This window comes from Sardina pilchardus, chromosome 5 (genome assembly GCF_963854185.1).
Source record: "Sardina pilchardus chromosome 5, fSarPil1.1, whole genome shotgun sequence".
NCBI classification, from domain to species: domain Eukaryota; kingdom Metazoa; phylum Chordata; class Actinopteri; order Clupeiformes; family Clupeidae; genus Sardina; species Sardina pilchardus.
The window spans coordinates 9,792,883-9,815,056 of NC_084998.1; the positions used below are offsets into that span (position 1 = coordinate 9,792,883).

Sequence of the window (22,174 nt, forward strand, 5' to 3'; positions counted from 1 at the left end):
CAAGAAGACAATAGTTTATATTTCAACACATGTCCATGAACATGTCCACATGGCTACTGAAGATGACTGGTCAGGGAATAGAAAGGAAGTGAGGAAGAAAGAAGCAGGAAATTATGTCATTGCACAGTGTTCTGCCTTATAACATAAACAGCAGCAGCACTTGGTTTGGGAACACAAGGTTCTCGTTTTATCAAGAACTCAGTGTTTAAGACAGCCCTCTTCAGACTGACTAAAAGCAAACAATATATAGTTTACCTTTATTGCTAAGGTGGCTATAAAGGGAAGCAAAGTGGACTCTTTCAAAAGATATTTCCACATTTTCTAGTTCTAACTTTTAAAATGAAAACAGAATAATTACATATTGAAGTTATAGCTATATTTTCACTCATTTCTAAATTACATTCATTCCCTAATATCACATATCCATATAGATCCCATGGTATACTGGGAGTTCACTTTTATTGCTAGATCACTATAATGTTAATGGGTATAGGCTTTTATGGAAATACTTAACAGTGCATGTATGTTCTACTCAAAACACAAATCAAATACAAGGACATATACAACCATTTACAAGCGCAAACTTACTCTCTGAGGTTAACACAATACGTGTATTACATACTCATGTGAATCAATATCAATCACATCAGTCAATTCTCACATTTTCTTTGATAAAAGAAGATGACACTCTCTACCCCCCAACTGTGCACACCTCTGTATAGTAGTTACAACTAAGTTGACAATTGCTGTAGCCAGGCGGGTGTTTTTGTAAAAGGAATAAGGGCTTTATGAACTATTTCACAATCTTCAAAAAGACTAATGTTCTGCTCAGCTCTTGTACATTTAACGTATCTTGATCTGAATACTCTTCAGTATTCACTATAAATATTTTACTCAAACTATGTTATTCACATTTATATTTCGGTGGGAATCAGATCTTCAAGAAGCTAAAGTTACAACTACATACAACATGTACATTTGATGACTTTTTTAAAACTTTCCTCTCATCACTGTATATCCACTGAGAGAGAGAGAGAGAGAGAGATCTTCATTATCTTGGCTTACAGTTTTCTCTGCGGTGGCAAACTGCGAGAGACTTCACTGTAAGATCTCCTCTCAAACGACATGAGCGGCCGAAGTAGGACTGTGTATCCAAGGGCAATCGATTGAATCAAAGTGATGCACTCCTGTTTGATGTTGTCTCTGGAGGACTTCAAAGCTGCTCCCAGTGCAGAGCCGAGAACGACTGCAAGGATGCGTCTTTGATTATGTATGGAGAGGCCCAATCATATTATGCTCTACATATCTGCAAACTGAAGTGGCAGTCTCTCAATCCCTCCATGGTGGACTGGGCTGAAAATGTGGATTTTACCTATTAAGCTGCTTCAAATGGTGAAACTGACTGGATTTTGTATGGCGTTAATTCCCCCTATGTACTGTAGTATGTGTGCATCTGCTGTTCAGATGGATCAGACTTTTGAATGTGCTCATAATCCACAGTCTAAAACGATCAGGGAGTACCCCGGTTCACAGTTTGGTTCGCTCCCCATTTAGTACTTCCTCTGCCACCCCAGACGGTGCCTGGCTGATGTAATGGTGGAGCAATCTCTCGGCCTCCTGGAGGGTGCCCAGTCTGCCTCCACCAACCCCCCCTCCTCCTCCACCTCCACCTCCACCTCCACCTCCAACCATGCCATGCCTGTGGCCATCCCTCCAGCTGAGGACGATCTTGGCCTCCTCCTCGACGTACTCCGCGGCATCTCCATGGAGGTCCATGACTGCCTCACTGCCTTTCATGTGCCCCTGGAGCTCGTGCAGCGCCAGCCCCGCGTCGCTGATCTGCTCCATGCTGGCCGAGAGGATGCGTATGGGCGAGCCGAACTTGCGGGACGGCGGGGAGTGACGGTCGTCGTCGTCTTCCGTGTCGACGTGGGACGCCTGGAAGGAGCTGGGGCTGACGTCGTCCGTGGGGATGGGCAGGGTCTCCGGGTGGACGGTGAACTGGAGGTGGGGGATCTGGAGCGGCCGAGGCTGGTAGTGGTGAACCGTTTCCTCGCCACCGGACTCGCTCTCCGTGTCGCCCTCCACCCACCGGCCCTGATGGCTGCTGATCCAGGTCAGGATGGCCGCGCCCTCGTGGTGGCCAATGGGCACGCACTCGCGCACCTCATCTCCCATCTCTGACCAATCAGATTCCTCTTCCTCTGGAACAGGTCCCAGGGGCAGGTCGTCTCCAGCCTTGTCATAACGGCTGTGGTCCATGAACTGGACGGGAGGGAGCGCGGCTGGGAGCATGATCTGATTGGCTGCTCCATCTGATTGTAATTGTTTTTCCATGGCTCCCTGCAACATGGGTGTTACCTATGGGGGGGTGATGAAGAGGTAGTCTAACTAATTAAATTGTCTAAATGTACAGTTCAATAAGGAATAATCAGTAATTCCACAGCCCACAATGCACCCAGACAATTACTGTAGGCGTACGCAGTGTATGCTACATTTTTCATAATACACATGGGAGAAGTCATTACTAGACAATTGATGACTAAAATAATCTCATCAGGCTACAGGAACTGTGTGACACCACCACCACCTCTCCAAATCCATCCATGTCACAAACTCGAGCAAATATTCCTGGTGGATTCGACCGTGAAATGAAATGAGGTGACAGACACTGACAGACATTGACAGAGACTGAGCACTATATACTGACAGTTTCGGGGGACTATTAATGTGTGTGTGTGTGAGTGAGTGTGTGTGTGTGTAAAGTAACAATTTGGCATTATGTCTATCTACATGTGTGACAGAAAATTATTTTGTATGTCCATTCACCAAAAAAGAAAATCTGAAACAGTCTTACACAGACTGCTGTTTTTGTTTCTCTCAGATTTTTCCATTATTGGTGGAAAAAGTAGATAAACTGTCCAGGAGATTTTTGGTATGATGGTTTAGTATACTTTGGATCACTTGTGGATTCGTCCTGTGCTCCCTGACAAACACCCACAGGGACGAGAAAAGGGAGGAAGACGAAGCTCATTTCATTTCAACAGTACGCACAAATCTCTCCCGTACTCTGTTCTGATTATGCGCACATTTCTTTTGGTTTTTTTGCTGTTGTTATTTTTTTTTTTTCGTGGCTAGATCTTTTCATCACGAGGAGATCGAGTTCTCACGTTAATAGCCTCCAGGCTGTGAATGGTCGTCTTAGCAACAGCCAGCTGCTCTGTCAGCTCTGTGATGCGCCGGTTCATCTCATCACGTTCCCCGTCCAAATTTTCAGCCTAATGACCATCAGGGAGAGAGAGAGAGAAAAAAAAAGAAAATGTGAGATGGAGGTGGTCTAATGAGTAATACATTTACAGGCCAGAAAACTCCTCGTGAGACATTTAATGGTTCAAGCTACCTCTTGTAGCGCACCTTGTAGTGTATCTTTGCTTGCATTATGTATTTATCTTCAACTCTGGTATCAACTGAGGTTGCCCTTTACATTCTAAAACATAATGGGGCCAGTATCGATCTTCAGTGCTTCAAAGAACCATCAAGGCAACAGTTCTTTAAAGAACCATTTAATGAATGTCATAATGAAATGTCCATGTAGGCCTAGCCCATTATGATCTGAAGAACAATTTCCAATGTGAAGAACCTTTCGCCTGATGTAATGGTTGACTCTCCATGGAACCATTCAGAGATTTAAAGAAGTATTTAAGTACCTTTCATTTTTTTAGAGTGCATTGTTCTCTGATAAGATAACCAATTAAGGGAGTCTCACCACACAATGAAGCTGCTTCTCCAGAAGGTGATTATTCTCCTGCGTGTGTGAGTAGCTGGAATGCAGACTGAAAACCAGCAAACAAAGAGTCCATGAAGCAAAAAAAATGGCCGAGTCACAGCCACAGACAGCCATGTTGATGGCTATTGTTATGGTTATGGTTATAGTTATAGTTATTTAGCAGACGCCTTTGTCCAAAGCGACATACAAATAAATAACAATACAAATTAAATTAACAGTGAACAATTACAAAATAGGGAGAATAGCAATATTATCAATAAAACGGTATAAAACAATCATTTTAAGCACTAACCTAATGAGAAATAAAAACAATGAAAATGAGAAAAGCAATCAAATAAATCACTCAGTTAATCATATAATAACAGTAACTATGGCATGGTATGGCTGCTAAATTTAAGGACTTTTACACGGGAACGGAACAAAAATGAGCAACACCTCGATCATTCTTACCTCTTGAACCGGTCCATGAGGCTGCTCAGCTCAATTCGGGTCCTCTGGAGCTCACTCTCCAGAACCTGGTGGCCGGTTTTGAACTCGGCCCCCATGCACTCCATACGGACCGCCGTCTGGAGTAAGGTGTGGTGGAGATCCTCATTCTGCTGTTGCAGAGCTCTGTTTTGAAAAGATAAGAAGAGACATTTGTGGCTGGTATATGTAGCTGGTACAAAGAAAGGATGTTTTCTGTTCCACTGATTTTTGTTTTTAGCATGCTTAAAGGGGAATTATGGACATGTTTCACATAGATCCCTGATTCTTGAGGTCACCGAGGAGTCGGTACGAAGAAAAAACATAATCTTGAGAAATACAGATCTTTGTGAAAAATGGCCGGAATTCTCCTTAAACAATACAATTTTATTTAGCCATCAACTAGACTCACCTTATTTTTTCCACTTCTGGTCCACTGTCCTGTAATAAATCAATTAAACACATACAAATGTATCATTGTTAATAATTTTAGTGTTTGTATTGCTATTTAAAGACTCCACATAGTTTCTTATTTTCATGACAGAAGATTCGTCTGATAGAAGTAAGACATACTTGGTAGAAATGACAGCACACTGTGTCTTTCATAAGTTTTACATATGAGCACATTACTGATGAAGACATAATTAATCCAGACACATTTCCTAAATAAACATTTTACAGTTGACTTGAGAATATATAGCAGAATATGCACTGACTACATTATTGACTAAATGCATCACTTACTTGGTAGGCAGGTGGGGGACCCACATAAGTAGATGTTGACTGATCATCTTGGCTCGTAGGACTCGCCGTATTTCTTGAGGAGCTGGATTTACTGGAGTGTGATTCCAACTCCACACCTGAACGACTTCCTGGTGATGTTGCCCTGTGGCTTGGGGAATGGTGTCTTGGTGAGTGTCTGTGTGGGCTGTGATGGTCCCCTTCATGGTGGTGATGGTGGAGTGAATCTGTGTGGGAATGGTGATGGTGATGAGATTCCGGATGAGATTCAGAATCTTGGTGGTGATGGTGGTGGTGGTGGTGTTCAGAGTCAGGATTGTGATGCGGGTGGTGATGGTGGTCACCTGAGTGGGAGTGATGGTGGTCAGATCCATGGTGATGTTCAGAGTCAGGATGGTGATGGTGGTGATGGTGATGATCACCGGAATGGGAGTGTTCATGTCCATGATGATGCTCATGGTGACCATGGTGATCACCTGAATGGGAGTGATGGTGTTCAGATTCTGGGTGATCGAGATCACTTGAGTGAGAGTGATGGTGTTCAGATCCATGGTGATGGTGGTGACCATGGTGATCACCTGAATGGGGGTGTTCAGATTCTGGGTGATGGTGGTGGTGATGGTGGTGTTCACCTGAATGGTGTTCTGATTCTGGGTGATCAAGACCACTTGAGTGGGAGTGGTGGTGTTCAGATCCATGGTGATGTTCATGGTGGTGACCATGGTGATCACCTGAATGGGAGTGATGGTGTTCAGATTCTGGGTGATGGTGGTGGTGATGGTGATGGTCACCTGAATGGTGTTCTGATTCTGGGTGATCAAGACCACTTGAGTGGGAGTGGTGGTGTTCAGATCCATGGTGATGGTGGTGGTGACCATGGTGATCACCTGAATGGGAATGATGCTCAGATTCTGTATGATCGAGACCACTGGAGTGAGAATGATGGTGTTCAGATCCATGGTGGTGCTTATGGTGGTGGTGTTCGGATTCTGGGTGATGGTGGTGGTGATGGTGGTCACCTGAAGGGGAGTGAGGGTGTTCAGATTCAGTATGATCGAGACCACTTGAATGGGAGTGATGGTGTTCGGATCCATGGTGATGATGATGGTGATCACCTGAGTGGGAACCATGGTGTTCAGATCCATGGTGATGTTCATGGTGGTGACCATGGTGATCACCTGAATGGTGGTGCTCAGATTCTGGGTGATGGTGGTGGTGGTGATCACCTGAATGGGAGTGATGGTGTTCAGATTCTGTATGGTCGAGACCACCTGAGTGGGAACCATGGTGTTCAGATCCATGGTGATGCTCATGGTGGTGGTGATGGTGATCGCCTGAGGGGGAGTGAGGGTGTTCATGTCCGTGGTGATGCTCATGGTGGTGGTGATGGTGATCGCCTGAGGGGGAGTGAGGGTGTTCATGTCCGTGGTGATGCTCATGGTGGTGATGCTGGTGATGATCACCTGAATGGGAGTGATGCTCAGACTCTGTGTGATCAAGATCACCTGAGTGGGAGCCATGGTGTTCAGATCCATGGTGATGGTGGTGGTGGTGGTGCTCAGATTCTGGGTGATGGTGGTGGTGATGGTGGTCACCTGAATGGGAGTGATGGTGCTCAGATTCAGTATGGTCGAGACCACCTGAGTGGGAACCATGGTGTTCAGATCCATGGTGATGCTCATGGTGGTGGTGATGGTGATCGCCTGAGGGGGAGTGAGGGTGTTCATGTCCATGGTGATGCTCATGATGGTGATGCTGGTGATGATCACCTGAATGGGAGTGATGCTCAGACTCTGTATGATCAAGATCACCTGAGTGGGAGCCATGGTGTTCAGATCCATGGTGATGGTGGTGGTGGTGGTGCTCAGATTCTGGGTGATGGTGATGGTGATGGTGGTCACCTGAATGGGAGTGATGGTGCTCAGATTCTGTATGATCGAGACCACTGGAGTGGGAACCATGGTGTTCAGATCCATGGTGATGCTCATGGTGATGATGGTGATCACCTGAGGGGGAGTGAGGGTGTTCATCTCCATGGTGATGCTTGTGGTGGTGATGGGGATCATCTGAATGGGTGTGGTGATGGTGGGAGTGGTCACCTGAATGGGTGTGATCATCTTCAGTCTCCACATGGTGTTGATCAGACTCTGCGTGATGGTGATGATGATGATGATGCGGGTGCTTGTGGTGTGACTTGTGATGGTCGTGCAGGTTAGACTCCAGATCAGGGTGAGAGGAAGAGTAGGTCATTGTGTGGGAATGAGAGGAGGAGCGGTGAGAACGGGGCGAGTGATGATGAGAGTGGGAGTGGTGATGGGAGCCATGACGAGAGTGGTGCTGGTGGGGTTGGCCTGGGCTGTGGTGGCCCTTATGGCTGTGGTGGTGATGGTGATGGTGATGGGAGGAGGAAGGGGAATGGTGTCCATGGTGGTGATGGTGACGAGATGGAGAAGGGGAAGGGTGACGGGATGGATGGCGGCTGTGGGGCGTTGAGGAGCGGGAGTGATGGTGTTTCGACGTGTGAGAAGTTGTTTCTGAACTGGAGCTTGATCCATCTGACGAGTGGCCTCCGTGATGATGTTTGTGTCCCTTGTGGCCATGCTTCACGCTGGAAGCACGACTGCGCGAGGGGCTGGTACTTGCATCAGTTTGGCTGCTTGGACTGTGATGTCGGTGCTGGCGATGACCTTTCACACTGTGTTTATGGTGCTTATGGTGGTGTGGCTTTGAGTGGTGTTTGCTGGAATGAGAGTGCTTGCTGGTGTGAGAGTGTTTACGAGAACGTGGATGCTTGCTAGACCGTGAGTGCTTGCTCGTATGAGTGGGGGCACTGGATGTCAAAGAACTGACACTTTCTGGGCGACTAACTGGACGACTGCTTGGCCTACTTCCTGGTTTGGACTCTGACAAGGGCGACTTGGAGGTCCGGCCGGGACTAGGTGACCTGTGGGTCTTGGGGACTCCAAGAGAAGTTAACCGAGAGGGACTCAACACCTGCCTGGTGATCTCATTCAGGAAAGCAGAGAACTTACTCTTCTCCTTAATAAGGTCCCTCTTGTTTTGGTCCCTCCTCTTCCGAGTCGCATGCTCATCATGGTCGGTCTCGTCCTCCTCCTCCTCTCGTTTACCATGCTTACGGGACAGAACTTCCATGGACTTAGCCTTTCGCATATTTCCTTTGTCGTTTTTCAAGATGCTTTTTGTTTTCGTTTTCATTTTGGAGGACTTTCTCTTGTGCCTCCTGTGTTCATTCCCATCATCCAGTAAAGGCAATGAATCTTCATCGTCATCATCATCAAAGCCTCTCTTACCCCTAGTGATATCTGTCAAGGAGAGTGAGTGTTTGGGTCCTCGTCCCTGTTTTTTCTTCTTCTTCTTTGACATTTTTGCATTGTTCAGACTGCTCTCCGAGGACCAGCTGGAAGGTGAGGATGATGAAGTGGAGGAAGAGGAGGATGAAGAGGTGGATGATGAGGAAGAAGAGGAAGACGAGGAGGAGGAAGAACCTGAGGAGGAGCTGGAACTGGAATTTGTGGAGGAGGATGAGGAGGAGGATGAAGATGATCCAGATGAATCGGAGGAATCTGAAGAGCTGGAAGAGTCAGATGAACTTGATGAGCTGAGAGAAGAGTTGGAGGAGGTGACTGAAGCTTTAGGATGAGAGGCGACCTCTTGACTGCGATGATGCTGTTTGTGACGATGGTGGTGACGGTGATGGGGGCTGTCGGAGGATCCATGATGGGGTTTATCGTGATGGTGTTCATGGCTGTGGTGGCCATGATGATGGTGGTGAACGCTGTCACCTTCTGATTTCACATGGCTGCAGTGAGAATAGAGAAGTTACACTGACTGTCACAACATTACCGTACTTAATGCATACCCTAACCCTTGTTTTGACTGACTTAAGTTAATGTTTTGTTTTAAGTGTGATGAAATTGACATTCCACATTACCACACACACTCAAACGATTATCTCTATGTTCAGCGAGTATTGAAGCCATGCTGCGCAGAGACCTCTGTGTGTGTATTGCTTAGTGTTGTGTACTTATTGCTTAATGCTGTATGCAAAAGTGTTGGCTATGATATCTGAGCTTTAAGAATACTGAATAAAACATCTGAAGTAACCACTGCCATGAAACACTTCTGTTCATCTTCATTTTCTAACATATATATCGTAAGTGGCCAAGGACATATGAAATCTACAAACTTTGAGCCTTATTATTCAGATTCAAACTGTCTGTCAGATTCGAACTGAGGTTCATTTTCTCAAGATTTATGATATGGAGATTCTAGTTATGCAAAATAAAATGCAAATAGTTTTTTTGAAGACATTTGATTTAGCGCTTCTCTCTGCAGTTTTGCTGACTACTCAAAACTGTCAGAATGTGGATAACTAAATGCATAGAAAAGTTAATAACAGTTTGTACTCCTCATTTTCTGCATGTCGCTTTTCACATATTCAAAACTAAAATCATTACAGTCGAGGGTTTGTATTATGCAATCAGTTCAAAGAAAATCTATATGGCCACATACTGACTCAGTGTTTTCACTAGGTATGTACTCCTTCCTGTCATACCACAGTATACTCATATGATGCAAAGGCTTTGTTTTGTGACTGGTGCCCCCTGGTATTTCCCGTGCCATTACTGAAAGAAAAAGTGCAGTCTTCATGACATTATTTGTAAAGATGTGAAATGTTACTCACGGACGATTCTCCGGGTCGTCCTCCCAGTGTGAGTCTCTGCGGTGATGCTCTTGCTGGTGGTGGTGTGGATGGTGGCGGTGGTGAGAGTGGTGACGGTGGTGGTGTGGCTGGTGGTGGGCCATCTCCGCAGGCGCACGCTTGCTCTTGGGATGATCATGCACAGGGGTTAGAAACCTCTCCAGCAACTGCTGTTTCCCAATTCCCAAGTCCTCTTTGTGCGGGCCTAGACGGCTTTTTTTCTGATTGAAGAAAAATGTGGCTCCAGAGGTTTGGTCTTGCTTTAATTTGTTTTAATATATTACTGCTATTTTACTTACAACACTACATGGTTAAAACGGAACTAAAACCACATATTCCAGTCTGTTCAAATTATTCATCACCTTTGTTTTTTGTGTTGGTGCCCACAATGATACATTTAGTGCAACAAGCATAAAACATTATTCATATTTAATAAGGTGATTTGACTTATTAATATTTAATTGAAAAAAAGTTCTGTCAGAGATTTAAAAAGTCACAAATGTTAATACGTTGAGTTCAACCAACAATATCCACTTACCTTCACCATGGAAAATCTTTTGGAAAATCCAAAAACAGGAAAAACCTGAATGAATACTGTATGGCAAATCTAGGAATTCATCTTTCATAAATCATTTAATTCAACAAATGATTCGCTTCCATAGACATATTGCAGACCTATAACAAAGAGCTCTGATTATTCCAACGGATCCAACAAAATGACAAAGGCTGCAGTTGTTCCAAGTGTTTTATTCAAAGAGGTGTCCCTCTGAATCTGACAGAGCTGATTTTTCCAGTGTCCAGGAAGGCGTGAAGGACATTTGTCAATAAAGCCAATACAGACCCAACAGCCCGAAGCACAACACACAGCAACATGAAAATAGATGAGGCCAGGACATTCAGAAACTTCAGATATTAGTTGATGTTTTATTTTACAACTACAAATTACACAGAAAATGCTACACATCTTTCCATTATTACATGCAGATAATAGATAGATAGATAGATAGATAGATACTTTATTGATCCCCAAGGGGAAATTCAAGGTCCCAGCAGCTTAAGACACCACACACAACATACAGTACAATGTAAACAATGTAAACAGGAAGATTAAGCAAATCAACAATCAACAATCAACAATGACTAAGTAATTTACACCTTGGGCTGTTTTAGTGTTATGGTGGGCTCAGATGTCTGACTTGAACATGTGGGTGTTGTTTCAGTAAAAGAACAGAGCTGTTTAATACAGTTTTTGTCAGTATCCAGAGATGGGAAAAGGGCATTGTATAATTGGCATGTTAAGGATTTTGATGAGAATAAAGTAAGTTCTGGATCTCAATAATCGTGAAGGAAAGTTGCGTTTCTGATATAGTCACTGTAAGAGTCGAGGCTGTTTATGATTCCATGCTTAGGTGAGCAGCTTTAAAAAAATTTTTAAAAAATCTTTGCATTATTTCCGATGCTTGGAGGCTTATTCGTGTACTGGACACGTGTTCACTATTGACCTCTGTGCCCCTATTATGTCAACGCAGTAGTTCATGATAGCTCATAATGGAGATGGAATAATTGTGTGTTTCATTGAATTCCAATAAGTATGACAGGTTCAACCATAGTCACACACATGCAAATTACGCTTCTGACAACAGCTACAGTATACCACTAAAAAAAAGCTACACTAATTCTACTGATAAACACTAATCATTTTGACACTTAAAAATCTAAATAAGCATTGACAAACATTAAAATGTTGATACGCGGTATAATAATTGAAAAGAACTCTGAATGGTGCGACAGACCAGTGGACTCCCCCACAAATCAATGCCACCACTGCACTAGCGTGACCCTCTAGAGAGAGTGGAAGGTTATGCTCCTCTTCCACTCAGACAGGTTGGCAACCTCATGTCTAAACACACTCGTGTGATTACATAACCCAGACGACAGGACACAGACTATTGTAGCAAACATGAGAGTGCAACACTCTTTAAAAACAAAAGAAAATAAATATTTTTTTCCATGAATAATTTCATTAAATAAATCATAAAGCACTTGTCTAACACATAATATAGGGAAAGGCTAGAGAAGGATTCAGGAAAGGCAATGATAAAAAAGTGTCTGAAATAATATTACCCCAAGATTTCTCATTTTCTCTGTTAATTATTCAGATTAGATCAGATGAGACTAGATTCAACTTTATTGTAATTGTGCGCAATTACACGAGTACAAGGACAAAGACAGCGAAATGCAGTTTGCATAGGTCCCATGCTGCTTAAAAACACAGATGCTCTGCCGTCTGCAGAGTAGCAGAGGACCAGACGGTTGTCGTTGCATGCCAGTCGTGTTGTGTGCCTTTGTCTGATGGTCTGTTTGCCTGATGCTGCTTCTTTTGGGATGTTGATGATCAAATATTGTAGATCTTCAAAACCCTTGCTCTGTGTTTGCCCATTTGGTGTGTTCATATACACTATGTGTGCATGACATTTTTGTGTGAAGTGCAAGGCCTGTAGGCCCACGGCTCACATGGTTGACAATAAAATGAAAACTCTTCTCTATCAATACAGATTTTTAAAAGTCTTATCATAGGTCCTTTTATTAATGCTACATAATAGCATAGCATTTGTAGGCTACTTTTTTACAGACACGTTCATTAACCCAAATACAAGATAAAGGCTATGAACACACACACACACACACACACACTATGTAGCCTACAGAAGTAGCCTACTGATACAGGTAGGTAGGCCTACTAGGGGGGGAAACCAACAAACTCAACAGTCCTGCAGTTTTCAGAATGTGTAAAGTAGCCTAGGCTACTTTATTGTGTCAATATAGACATTAAGATCATCAATCATAAAATCAGGGGAAAAGGTATAGTAACGATAATATTCTGGAATAAAGCTCTGATATTTCTATAAATATTGTGATGCTCTGAGAAGCATAAACCACCCACAACAGTAGGCCTACCAGAAAATTAGGTCATATGAGTAAGTAGTTGTGAGAGCATATTACCCCTTAGCAAACTCCACTTGCATTAAAAAGTGTCCTTGATAGTTGTAGGACTTTGATATCTTTCCTTAGAGACCTGTCAATAAACCATAAACAGTATTTTTTTTTTTATTGTAAAGATGGTGCAAATACAAGTGTAGAAATCTGATACAATCAATACCAAAATAATTAATAATACATTCAAATCATCAACAAATAACATGTAATAAATAAAAATACACACATACAAGAAACAGAGATAAATAATAATAAAATAATAAAAATAACAATAAAAAAGATATGCAAGGGTCATAAAGTTACACAATCTTAACTGAAGGGGAGGCACAAAGATTAAATTGTCATTGAGACATTAGATTGTCATAGTATTCAAGAAGCAGTACATTCTTTTTATCTTTTACCATTTTTAGAGATTTCAGGAGAAATTGAAATTCTATTAAGAATACATTCAGTTTTGGTTTGGTTTTAAGTGATCTGTGTTTATGGATAAAAAAACTTGCATGAAAGAATTAAAAAGTTAGTAAGAAAGTCAGTAGCTTTGTCTTCATGGGTGAAATAACAGATAATATCTTTTTTAGAAAACATAATTCAACAAGTGAGACAGATGACAGACCATAAACAGTAAAGGAAACACCCCTTTGTGTTGGTTGCGTCATTGACATGCGACAATAGCGGAAGAGACGTGGCAAAATATGCGAAAATGCCTACAAGCTAGTTCCGTACAACTGGTACATACTGGATTAAGACAGTGTTTGTATTACGGGGAATTGCTCGGGATCAACGGAGACCCTACATTCCTCTGGTACCGAAAATCAGTGTTTTAGGCCATTATTCCACGTTGACATATTTCTTTCCTAATATATGCAGTTAACATTAGCTATCCTAGGTAGCTAGTTGGGCTTGCTAAATAGCTATAGCTAACAAAGTTATCCTGTGTGTTAAGGCATTTGCATGTACTCTAAAGTTAAATATCAATAATATTAATATGATTGGTGTTCATGAATCGCTGTCGGTCATAGCGTTGGGGCAGACATGACGTAGTTACTAATCTATCTCGTCCAGATGGCTGCAAGTTTGAAAGCAATTCTGTATTGTTAGCTAGGTTGCAGGCTATCTCTGTTGCCCCCATAGGTTGCCCCTCCTATAACCTGTCTCAGCAGTAACCGAATTGTCTCTAATTAGCTTTAACGACAGGTCATGGGTCTCTGCAAGTGTCCCAAAAGGAAGGTGACCAACCTATTCTGTTTTGAACATCGTGTCAACGTCTGTGAACACTGTCTTGTGTCTAATCACAATAAGGTCGGTGAAAGATGCGTTTTAGTAGCCCCCTATTAAAGTAAATAATTTGTACCTGAAGTGGATTCATAATGACTCCTTTCCCCCCTTGTGTTGTTACTAGTGTATAGTTCAGTCATACCTACAATGGCTACAGGATAGCGACTACAACCCCAACTGCTCCCTGTGCAACAATCCACTCAACGCACAGGACACCGTGAGACTGGTTTGTTATGGTAAGATCAGTGATCATTTATCGACTAATGAGGAGTCCTTGGTATTTTCCTGTCATTATTGGGTTTTTTTTTGCAAATGATCAAGGATTAAAGTAATGTATTATACACAACCTCTTCCAACCAGCAGTTGCTACAGAGCTTAGCCAAAACCAGTTGACAGTTGACACACAAGCAGTATCTACTCACATGCACTCAAGCTAACGAGCACTTGTATTGTGCTCATCAATTGTACTGCAGAAAGATTCAAAATGCACATTCACTATTCACTCTTCATGCAAGATGAGTGGGTATTTTATGTATCATGCTTGTGTCTGTAAACTCTACACTCTTGGTCTGTTGTTGAATATGTCTGTGTATAACACTTTTGTCTTACACCATTGTCTTCAGGAGAGCCATGAATAGAACCAAATTCCTTTGTAGGCGACGCCTATATGTTAACATTCTTTGCCTTTGTCGCCTTATTCTAGTTCTTCATATTTCCGTTTAGTATTTTGTCATAATATTAATATTGAATTGTGAAATATATTCAAATCAATTTGAAATGCTCCATATGTGGGAGTGTTGGAGTAGAGTGTTTTTCTCGCCGGTCTGCAGCTTTTTTTCGTCTCAATTTCAGATTTGTTTCACTGGTCATGTCTAAATGACCTGGCGGCCCGGCTGCCTCTGTATACGGCGCCTGCCGGCTACCAGTGCCCCTCCTGTCAAGGTCCGGTGTTCCCACCCTCTAATCTGGCCAGTCCAATCGCAGACACTCTGAGGGAGCAGCTCTCCTCTGTCAACTGGGCCAGAGCTGGACTGGGCCTGCCACTGGTAGGCAGCAAGAGTGGACATTGTATTGTTTTATTAGGAAATTAATATGTTATTTATTTATAATGTTATTAATATGTTATTAAAAATGTGATGTAAGGTCATTGATAAATAGTGTTGTACAGCAAAAACAAAGTCAGCAGAAATGTAAAATGTATTATCTCTCAACTTTCACACCAGTGACAATGTGATTCTGAGGTGTAGGTCCAATTTATATATTAAGCATGAGTGATGATGACTCGTGTTCTGTGTTTGTGCTTCTTCAAGATTGAAGAGGCTCCAGAGACACAAGAGAGCACTACACATGATGTTACAGACTACAATGACTGGTCCACGTTTGACAGTAAGTGACTTGTGTGTGTTTTTAGCTTGTTGTCTTCTTGTATAGCCTGTGCTACATTTCTCCAAGGTGTGAAATGCTTGTCTGTTTAAACCTTATTATGTTTTGTAAGGAAAAAGTTTGAATGTGGGCTTTGAAATATCGTATAAGGTTCTGTCTATGTTCAGAGATGTTCTGAGATATTGAGCTTCAAACTCATAGAATTTCATAAGAGTTGTACTGATAAGCGGAACAAACCTCTAGAGATATAATGTCCAAAAATGCATACAACTACAAGAAATGCCTCACCTGGCCTTCTTAAGGTGCCACGGAATAAGAATGTCAATAACTCAATTTTGACAAAAATATCAGTTAGAACCTTATAATTCTAAGGGGACAATACAGCAATTTCCCACATATAAGCCGCATTGTGTATAAGCCGCACGACAGTGTTTTATGCAAGTTAAAAGAAACAAAACCATATTAACACCATATTAACTGCCCCCCTGTATTAACCTCATAGCTGATGAAATTTTGTCAAATCAATCAATAAGCCGCGGCTAATAGTCAGGGAAATTACGGGTATGCTCCTGAAATGGACAAAACAAGCACAGCCACTGTCCAGGCTATTCATGAGCTCCATAATGCTGCTGTTACACGCTGTATTGTATTGTGTAGTACTGCACGCAACCACCGCTGCAGGTGAGCATTATCCTATTTAATATGCAGAGGGATAATGCGTGCCAAACATAGCACTAAGTCACTGTGCCACTATTGATGTAAGAGGTGGAAGGGAGGGAGGTTACACAAGCTGTTTCTCTTGTCTGGTTGATTGAAGTTCCTGTCAAACCTAAGCTTATGTACTGTATGTTTTTTAATTATATATATTTTGAACGACTATAATAAGCCTCAGGTGTGTAGATTGTTTTTTTGTTTGTTTGTTTTTTTAAAATAAAAGGTTTGTCCGCATGAGTGTCCACAACATTGGTCTCAATTTGTCTCAGACTGTTCCTTCCCTGCTCATTCAGTAGCACAAGGGTATAGTAGCATCTGGTCTGCTTTCTCTGTCTGAACATGCACTGTGTCCTGTCTCGTTTTCATACTAGCGCCAGTAGTGGAGCCCACAGTATCCTATGCTGAGACAGTTTATCCCACGCACACGTACAGTCCTGACCCAACCCCCACCTCAGTCCAGCTAGAGGATGAAGCAGTCAGTCACAACAATGGAAGACTTACTACAGAGGACCACTCAGTCGTTAATATGATTGCTGCAACTACCAATGACTCAGTTACAATAAGTTCAGGTAAATCTGCCCTTTATATCCTGTTGTGACGGACAGCTATATATTATTTTGATAAATTGTAAGCAAATACATCTTCATAGTTTCTGTAATCCAAACTATATTAGTGTATTGTTTAATTTGATTTAAAAAAAATAATTTAAAATGATTTATGTGTGCTTAGCTTCATCTCCGAGAAAGATATATGACACAAGAGAGTCCGGAACCACTGTGACTCAGATTGACATTGATGATGATAAGTATCGGCGGCGCCCAACTCTGAGTTGGTTTGCGCAGATTCTCAAGTAAGTCTCTATGTTGAGGTAACGCTTTCAAGTTGTTTTAAAAACCCATTGTTTTAAAAAGGTGATTAGGTAATTCATTGCTGGTCTAAATTTGATAGTCACATTGTATAGGCTCCCTAGGACCTAAAACCTTTCACGTTTATACTGTTTGAGCATATATACCGTATGTGTGTGTGTGTGTGTGTGAACAAATATATTTTATTTCTTGCTAGGAATCGCACAGGTGGGAAGAGGAAGGCCTTGACTCTGAAGCAGAGGATCTTCCTGCTATTGGTGTTGGGGGTCATCGGATTCTTCACCCTCATCATCATCATGGCCAAACTGGGTCGCGCCTCTGCAGATTCAGACCCCAACCTGGATCCCATGTTCAACCCCAACATTCGCGTGGGCCCCATGTGACTCTCTCTTCTTTCAGCTCTCCTCTTCCGCTCCACTCAGCTCAGCGCAGCGGTCAGGAGTCACGCGTGGTGGACGGCCGTAGGTGTTCTTCCGAGTTCTTTCTTCATTTTGTGGCGGGACCAGCTGAGCAGTACCCTCTGTCCCTGGACTGTACGTGGGGAATATAGAGCCCGGCCAGGACACGGTGAGAGCACAGCACTGCCTCCACAGACTTTGCAGACATATATTTATCGATGTGTGTACCAATATTTTCTGCACCTTTTCATGTTTTGCAACAACTTAACGTCTCCACACTACCCCTTATTGGATTATGTGTGCTGTACACACGGAGATTTAATTTACAGAAGATGATTGGTTTAGCAATGTCTTTTCTGGTCAATATAGTTTAATATATCATATATTTTTCACATGCAGTACTTGTAGACCCCCCCCTTTTAGACCCTGACTGTGCTGTACAGCACTCTATTTTATGCCTGTTGAGGTTTGGGTTGCCTTCAGTGTGTTTTTTTTTCTTTCTTTCTTTTTTTTTTCCTTGCTTCTTACTTAGATTCAATTCTTGGAAATATAAGACAATATTTTCCCCAGCTGACTCATCACATGGGAAAATACATGTAATATTTACACAGCAGTATCCATTGCTAAATTTCATTTCCTGTACACTGACCACAATTAACCAAGAGCTTTGGTTTTATGCCCAGTATAAATGGTATTTGATATGATGTATAACTTATTTCAGAGTATATGCAACAAACACAATCTTGTTTTGTGTAACCATACACAAGGACATTAAAATGAGACTGAATGGCTTTTATTTGTGCTTGCCCCAATGAGTATAAAAGGCCATACATTAGATCTTCCTCAGTGATTTAATTTAACTTATGTTTTATTTTTAATTTGCTTATGGAAAGAAAACTGGAAATACACTTTATAGAGCTGTAACACTATCTTCGTTTTTCTTTTTTTGATAGTTGGACATTGAAAATGTATAAACGGTTATTAATTTGTTCCAGCAGATTTTGACCCTTCATACATTCAACAAATTAAATTGTAAAAGAAAACCAACAAAAATATTTTGCTGTTGTTGCAAAATGTTTCTTATAGAGGAACAACTCATCTGTACAGTGACAACATTTGTAAAGCAGCTGAGCCTCAGCTTACTGACTGCTTTATTTACATTTCTGACTATTAAATAATGACCTTTTTAAATATGAAAGTTATACTTACATTTTTTAAGTCAATGGAGTTATCAATCCAGAAACAATTTATTTGATAAGTTTGACTTGAGCATGGAAAAAGAATGTGCACAGTGCCTTGGGTGTAGATGTTTATTGTGACTGTGTGGACAGTGATTGTGGCTTGCATGGATTCAGAGAGTTGACCAGGCAGTCCTATAATAGTCCTCCGAGCCAGTTCGTCTCAGTATTCCTCTGCTCTGAACCTCATCATGATGAACTCATAACCGAACCGGAGGCAAAAAACGCTTAGGTTAAGAACTAGAGGATGGAGAGGAGAAGAGTTGGGAGATCACTTCAGAGCCATGTTGCATCATGTGGTAAAAAAAAACGACCTTCATGAAAATAAAAAGTGAGCAATACTTGACTTGGAATGCGAAACTCACGGACTGATGCCAAAGATAAGTAGCCCATTCTGCGATTTCCTGCTTGAAGGGAGTACACTGAGGCTAGTAATGACCAGTAGAAAGTCACAACCTGGATAATCTGTAAGGGGATAATATGAGCGTGAATGATACTTAGAGTTGCCTACATGTGTGAATGGTCATAATGTCTTATTATGGTTATTTAGCAGACGCCTTTGTCCAAAGCGACATACAAATAAATAACAATACAAATAAAATTAACAGTGAACAATTACAAAATAGGGAGAACAGCAATATTACTGTAAAACTGTATAAAACAATCATTTTAAGCACTAACCTAATGAGAAAGAAACAATGAAGATGAGAATAGCAATCAAATAAGTCACTCAATTAATCATATAATAACAATAGCCTAACTATGGCATGGTATGGCTAAATTTAAGGACAATAGCAAAATAAATGTCAAATTCTATCAATGGACAAATTATAACAAAACAATACTATTATACAAACCATAACACATAACAAACGCTCAAAAGACTAAGTGCATATTAAACAAAATGTATCATGAATCATCATATCCAGTTTGAAAGGTTATGCAGAGTTTTTACCAGTATGCCCTCTGTGTGCTTGTGGCTGGGGAAGCGATGGTTTTTTAAATGAAAGTGATACACAATATCTGATGCCAGCATGGCCGCCTGGAATAGGCAGGCTAGCACTGACAGGAAGTAGTACAGTTTTTTCTTGGTCAGAGTGGTTGACAGTACCCATGTCATAAACATCGATGTCTGCTCCTGTAAGCGAAAGCATTGTGGTCAATAGTAGAAACCTCACATTTCATATGCCTTAAAATATTATTATTACTGTCGTTATTATTAACTTTTTTAATTTATTTTTTATTTTCTTATTGTGGTAATATATATATATATAGGATGGATGCGCTTCTGTTTGATGCAATGCTATGATGAGACCACAAGGATAAGATATGATGTCCTGTGTTTCTTTGTGTACTTTGGCATAGATTACTTTTTTTTTTTTTTTTTTACAATTAAAACAAACAAATGCAATTGCCATGCCCGGCTTCCCAGTTATTTTATGATGTGAGGTGACCCCTGATTTTGCCTGCCACTGTCATACAAGTTTCAGTTTTTAGGCCTAATTATTTTTTAACAGCAAAATCAGACTCGAATTCGTATCGATTCATAGAATCAGAACATCAAATGTTGTGGGCGGGGTATATTTGGCTTTCTTCCAGCCTAGCAAGTGTTTTATGGATCGTAAATGAACGATAAAACCTTCACATACGTGCTCAAAAAATGTGTCCTCATCGTCACCTGCCGTGTTATCTATTACGACTTGCTTCTGATGACTCATCTCACCCTAGGACATTAAATTAAACGGGTTGCTATTACAATCAGTATATTCGTACACAAGTTAGACTTCGAGAATATCGATTTTCTGGCTTACCTTTAAATGTTAAATCCGAGCATCAAAGCTGAGTTTTGGTTGCAGCTCCTTCAATCTATTTTTGGATCACAGTGTCCGCGTCATAATCACCGGCCGCACCGTGCTGAATTCGTTCCATACATTTCTTGAATTTACGATTGCCATTTCTATTTTTTTTTCTTTGAAAGCTCCCAGAAACTATTGACTATAATAAAGTTATTTGATTTGAAAACGGGAGACGAACGAATACAAATATGCATGACATCTTTAAATGTCAAAATTGGTTGTAGTAGGCTACGTGCACTGGATCATGAATATGCCATCGAAAAATTAATACCTAAATAAAGTAATTATAACTCCACGTGGGAGTCGAACCAGCAATAAACAAGGCTGCAAGATTGACAGGCTGTTGCTCATCTATTCACGCCACAAACACTCTTATGTGATTTGTGACGTTTAGGGTACTTGACTTATACCAAGTATATCATGATTGTAGCAAGTTAACACGCCTGATCATGTTATCTTGCTACCGAGTTATCTTGCTACCGTTGCCCAAGCCATTAACCCAAGCCATTTATCCTTTTAAGTAGAGAAATGAAGTAGGCTATTGTAAAACATCTACCAAATCCATGTTTACATGTCAGCAACGTTATCGTTAATACCCTATAAGCCTACGTGTTTACTGAGTTTTGACTATCCTTGTGCGTAAATGTTGCGTAAAATATGGAGACGTTAGACTTCTTCTGCCCATTGCATTTCAATGTCCGTGTTTCATGAACTGCATTCTTAAAAGGATAGTCTAGGCTGGACAAAAGGATACAAAATTAGACAACATATTTTTATTTTAGCCTATTTATTTGCTGGCGTTCATGTGTCTCTGCTACAGACAGGTAGAGGTGGCCATAGCCTAGAAGTTACTGAAACGTTTGTAAAACTTAACCATGATAACCAACTTAGAAGGCCTACGAAATGGCTTGGGCAACGGTAGCAAGATAACTCGGTAGCAAGATAACATGATCAGGCGTGTTAACTTGCTACAATCATAATATAAATGGAGGAATTCAAGTTCCCTACACGTCACAGTTATTCTACAGATGGTTCGTGGCGTGACTAGATGAGTGGTAGACTGACAATCTTGCTACCTAGTTTGTTGCTGGTTCGAATCTCACGTGGAGTTATGACTTTATTTAGGTAATAATTTTTCGATGGCATATTCATGATCCAGTGCTCGTAGCCTACTACAACCAATTTTGACATTTAAAGATGTCATGCATATTTGTATTCGTTCGTCTCCCGTTTATATCAGAAAGTTGACAAATCAAGGTGCCACATCTGTCGAAGAAACGTCATCAATCGTGGAACGTCATCAAGGAAGCAAGTTGACACGGGAAGCCAGTTACCGTATAACACCGGCCGCACCGTGCTGAATTCGTTCCATACATTTCTTGAATTTACGATTGCCATTTCTATTTTTTTTTCTTTGAAAGCTCCCAGAAACTATTGACTATAATAAAGTTATTTGATTTGTACACATATGAGTTGTGGTTGGTTATAAGATATAGCAGACGCTCTAAGTAGGCTACAATAGTAAAAATGTAAAAGGTTGGTAAACTATTTAAGGGAATTGACAGTAATGAACAATAATGGCAATGAACAATAATGGCAATGCAATCTCAATAAACAACATCCTAATGTAAAATAAATAAATGCCATTATAACCATAACTCATAAGTATGACTTAATAAGTATCAAAGAAGGATTAATTAAGGCACTATAGCTGTGGAAACCAAAGTGATT

At 41.3% G+C, this 22,174-nt stretch overlaps 1 protein-coding gene and 1 long non-coding RNA gene across 3 annotated transcripts; one reads left to right on the top strand and one right to left on the bottom strand.

The window, feature by feature from the left end:
- The first annotated feature begins 13,392 nt into the window (after positions 1-13,392).
- Positions 13,393-19,551, top strand: LOC134080095 (zinc finger protein-like 1). 2 transcript variants are annotated; one of them, XM_062536332.1, is made up of 8 exons: positions 13,393-13,515; positions 13,896-14,012; positions 14,113-14,224; positions 14,841-15,034; positions 15,299-15,374; positions 16,457-16,654; positions 16,815-16,935; positions 17,148-19,551. In XM_062536332.1, exons 2-8 carry the CDS (start codon positions 13,911-13,913, stop codon positions 17,332-17,334), a joined length of 990 nt encoding a protein of 329 aa, XP_062392316.1. In that variant the 5' UTR covers positions 13,393-13,515; positions 13,896-13,910; the 3' UTR covers positions 17,335-19,551. The 2 variants fall into 2 exon arrangements, with proteins under 2 accessions (XP_062392316.1, XP_062392317.1); XM_062536333.1 differs by having other exon boundaries at positions 13,403-13,515; positions 13,908-14,012.
- Positions 18,664-20,458, bottom strand: LOC134080096 (uncharacterized). The gene is made up of 5 exons (XR_009939164.1): positions 20,399-20,458; positions 20,237-20,311; positions 19,543-19,725; positions 18,953-19,052; positions 18,664-18,827 (listed from the first exon to the last, which is right to left on the bottom strand). It is a non-coding gene; the product is annotated as an uncharacterized LOC134080096 (long non-coding RNA).
- Between the last annotated feature and the right edge of the window lie 1,716 nt (positions 20,459-22,174).

Excerpts from the sequence above, each read along its gene's own strand:
- LOC134080095 (XM_062536332.1), top strand. The coding sequence starts at position 13,911 with ATGGGTCTCTGCAAGTGTCCCAAAAGGAAGGTGACCAACCTATTCTGT. Across the intron at positions 15,375-16,456 it reads TGACTGGTCCACGTTTGACA|CGCCAGTAGTGGAGCCCACA; the intron begins GTAAGTGACTTG and ends TTTTCATACTAG. Across the intron at positions 16,655-16,814 it reads CTCAGTTACAATAAGTTCAG|CTTCATCTCCGAGAAAGATA; the intron begins GTAAATCTGCCC and ends ATGTGTGCTTAG.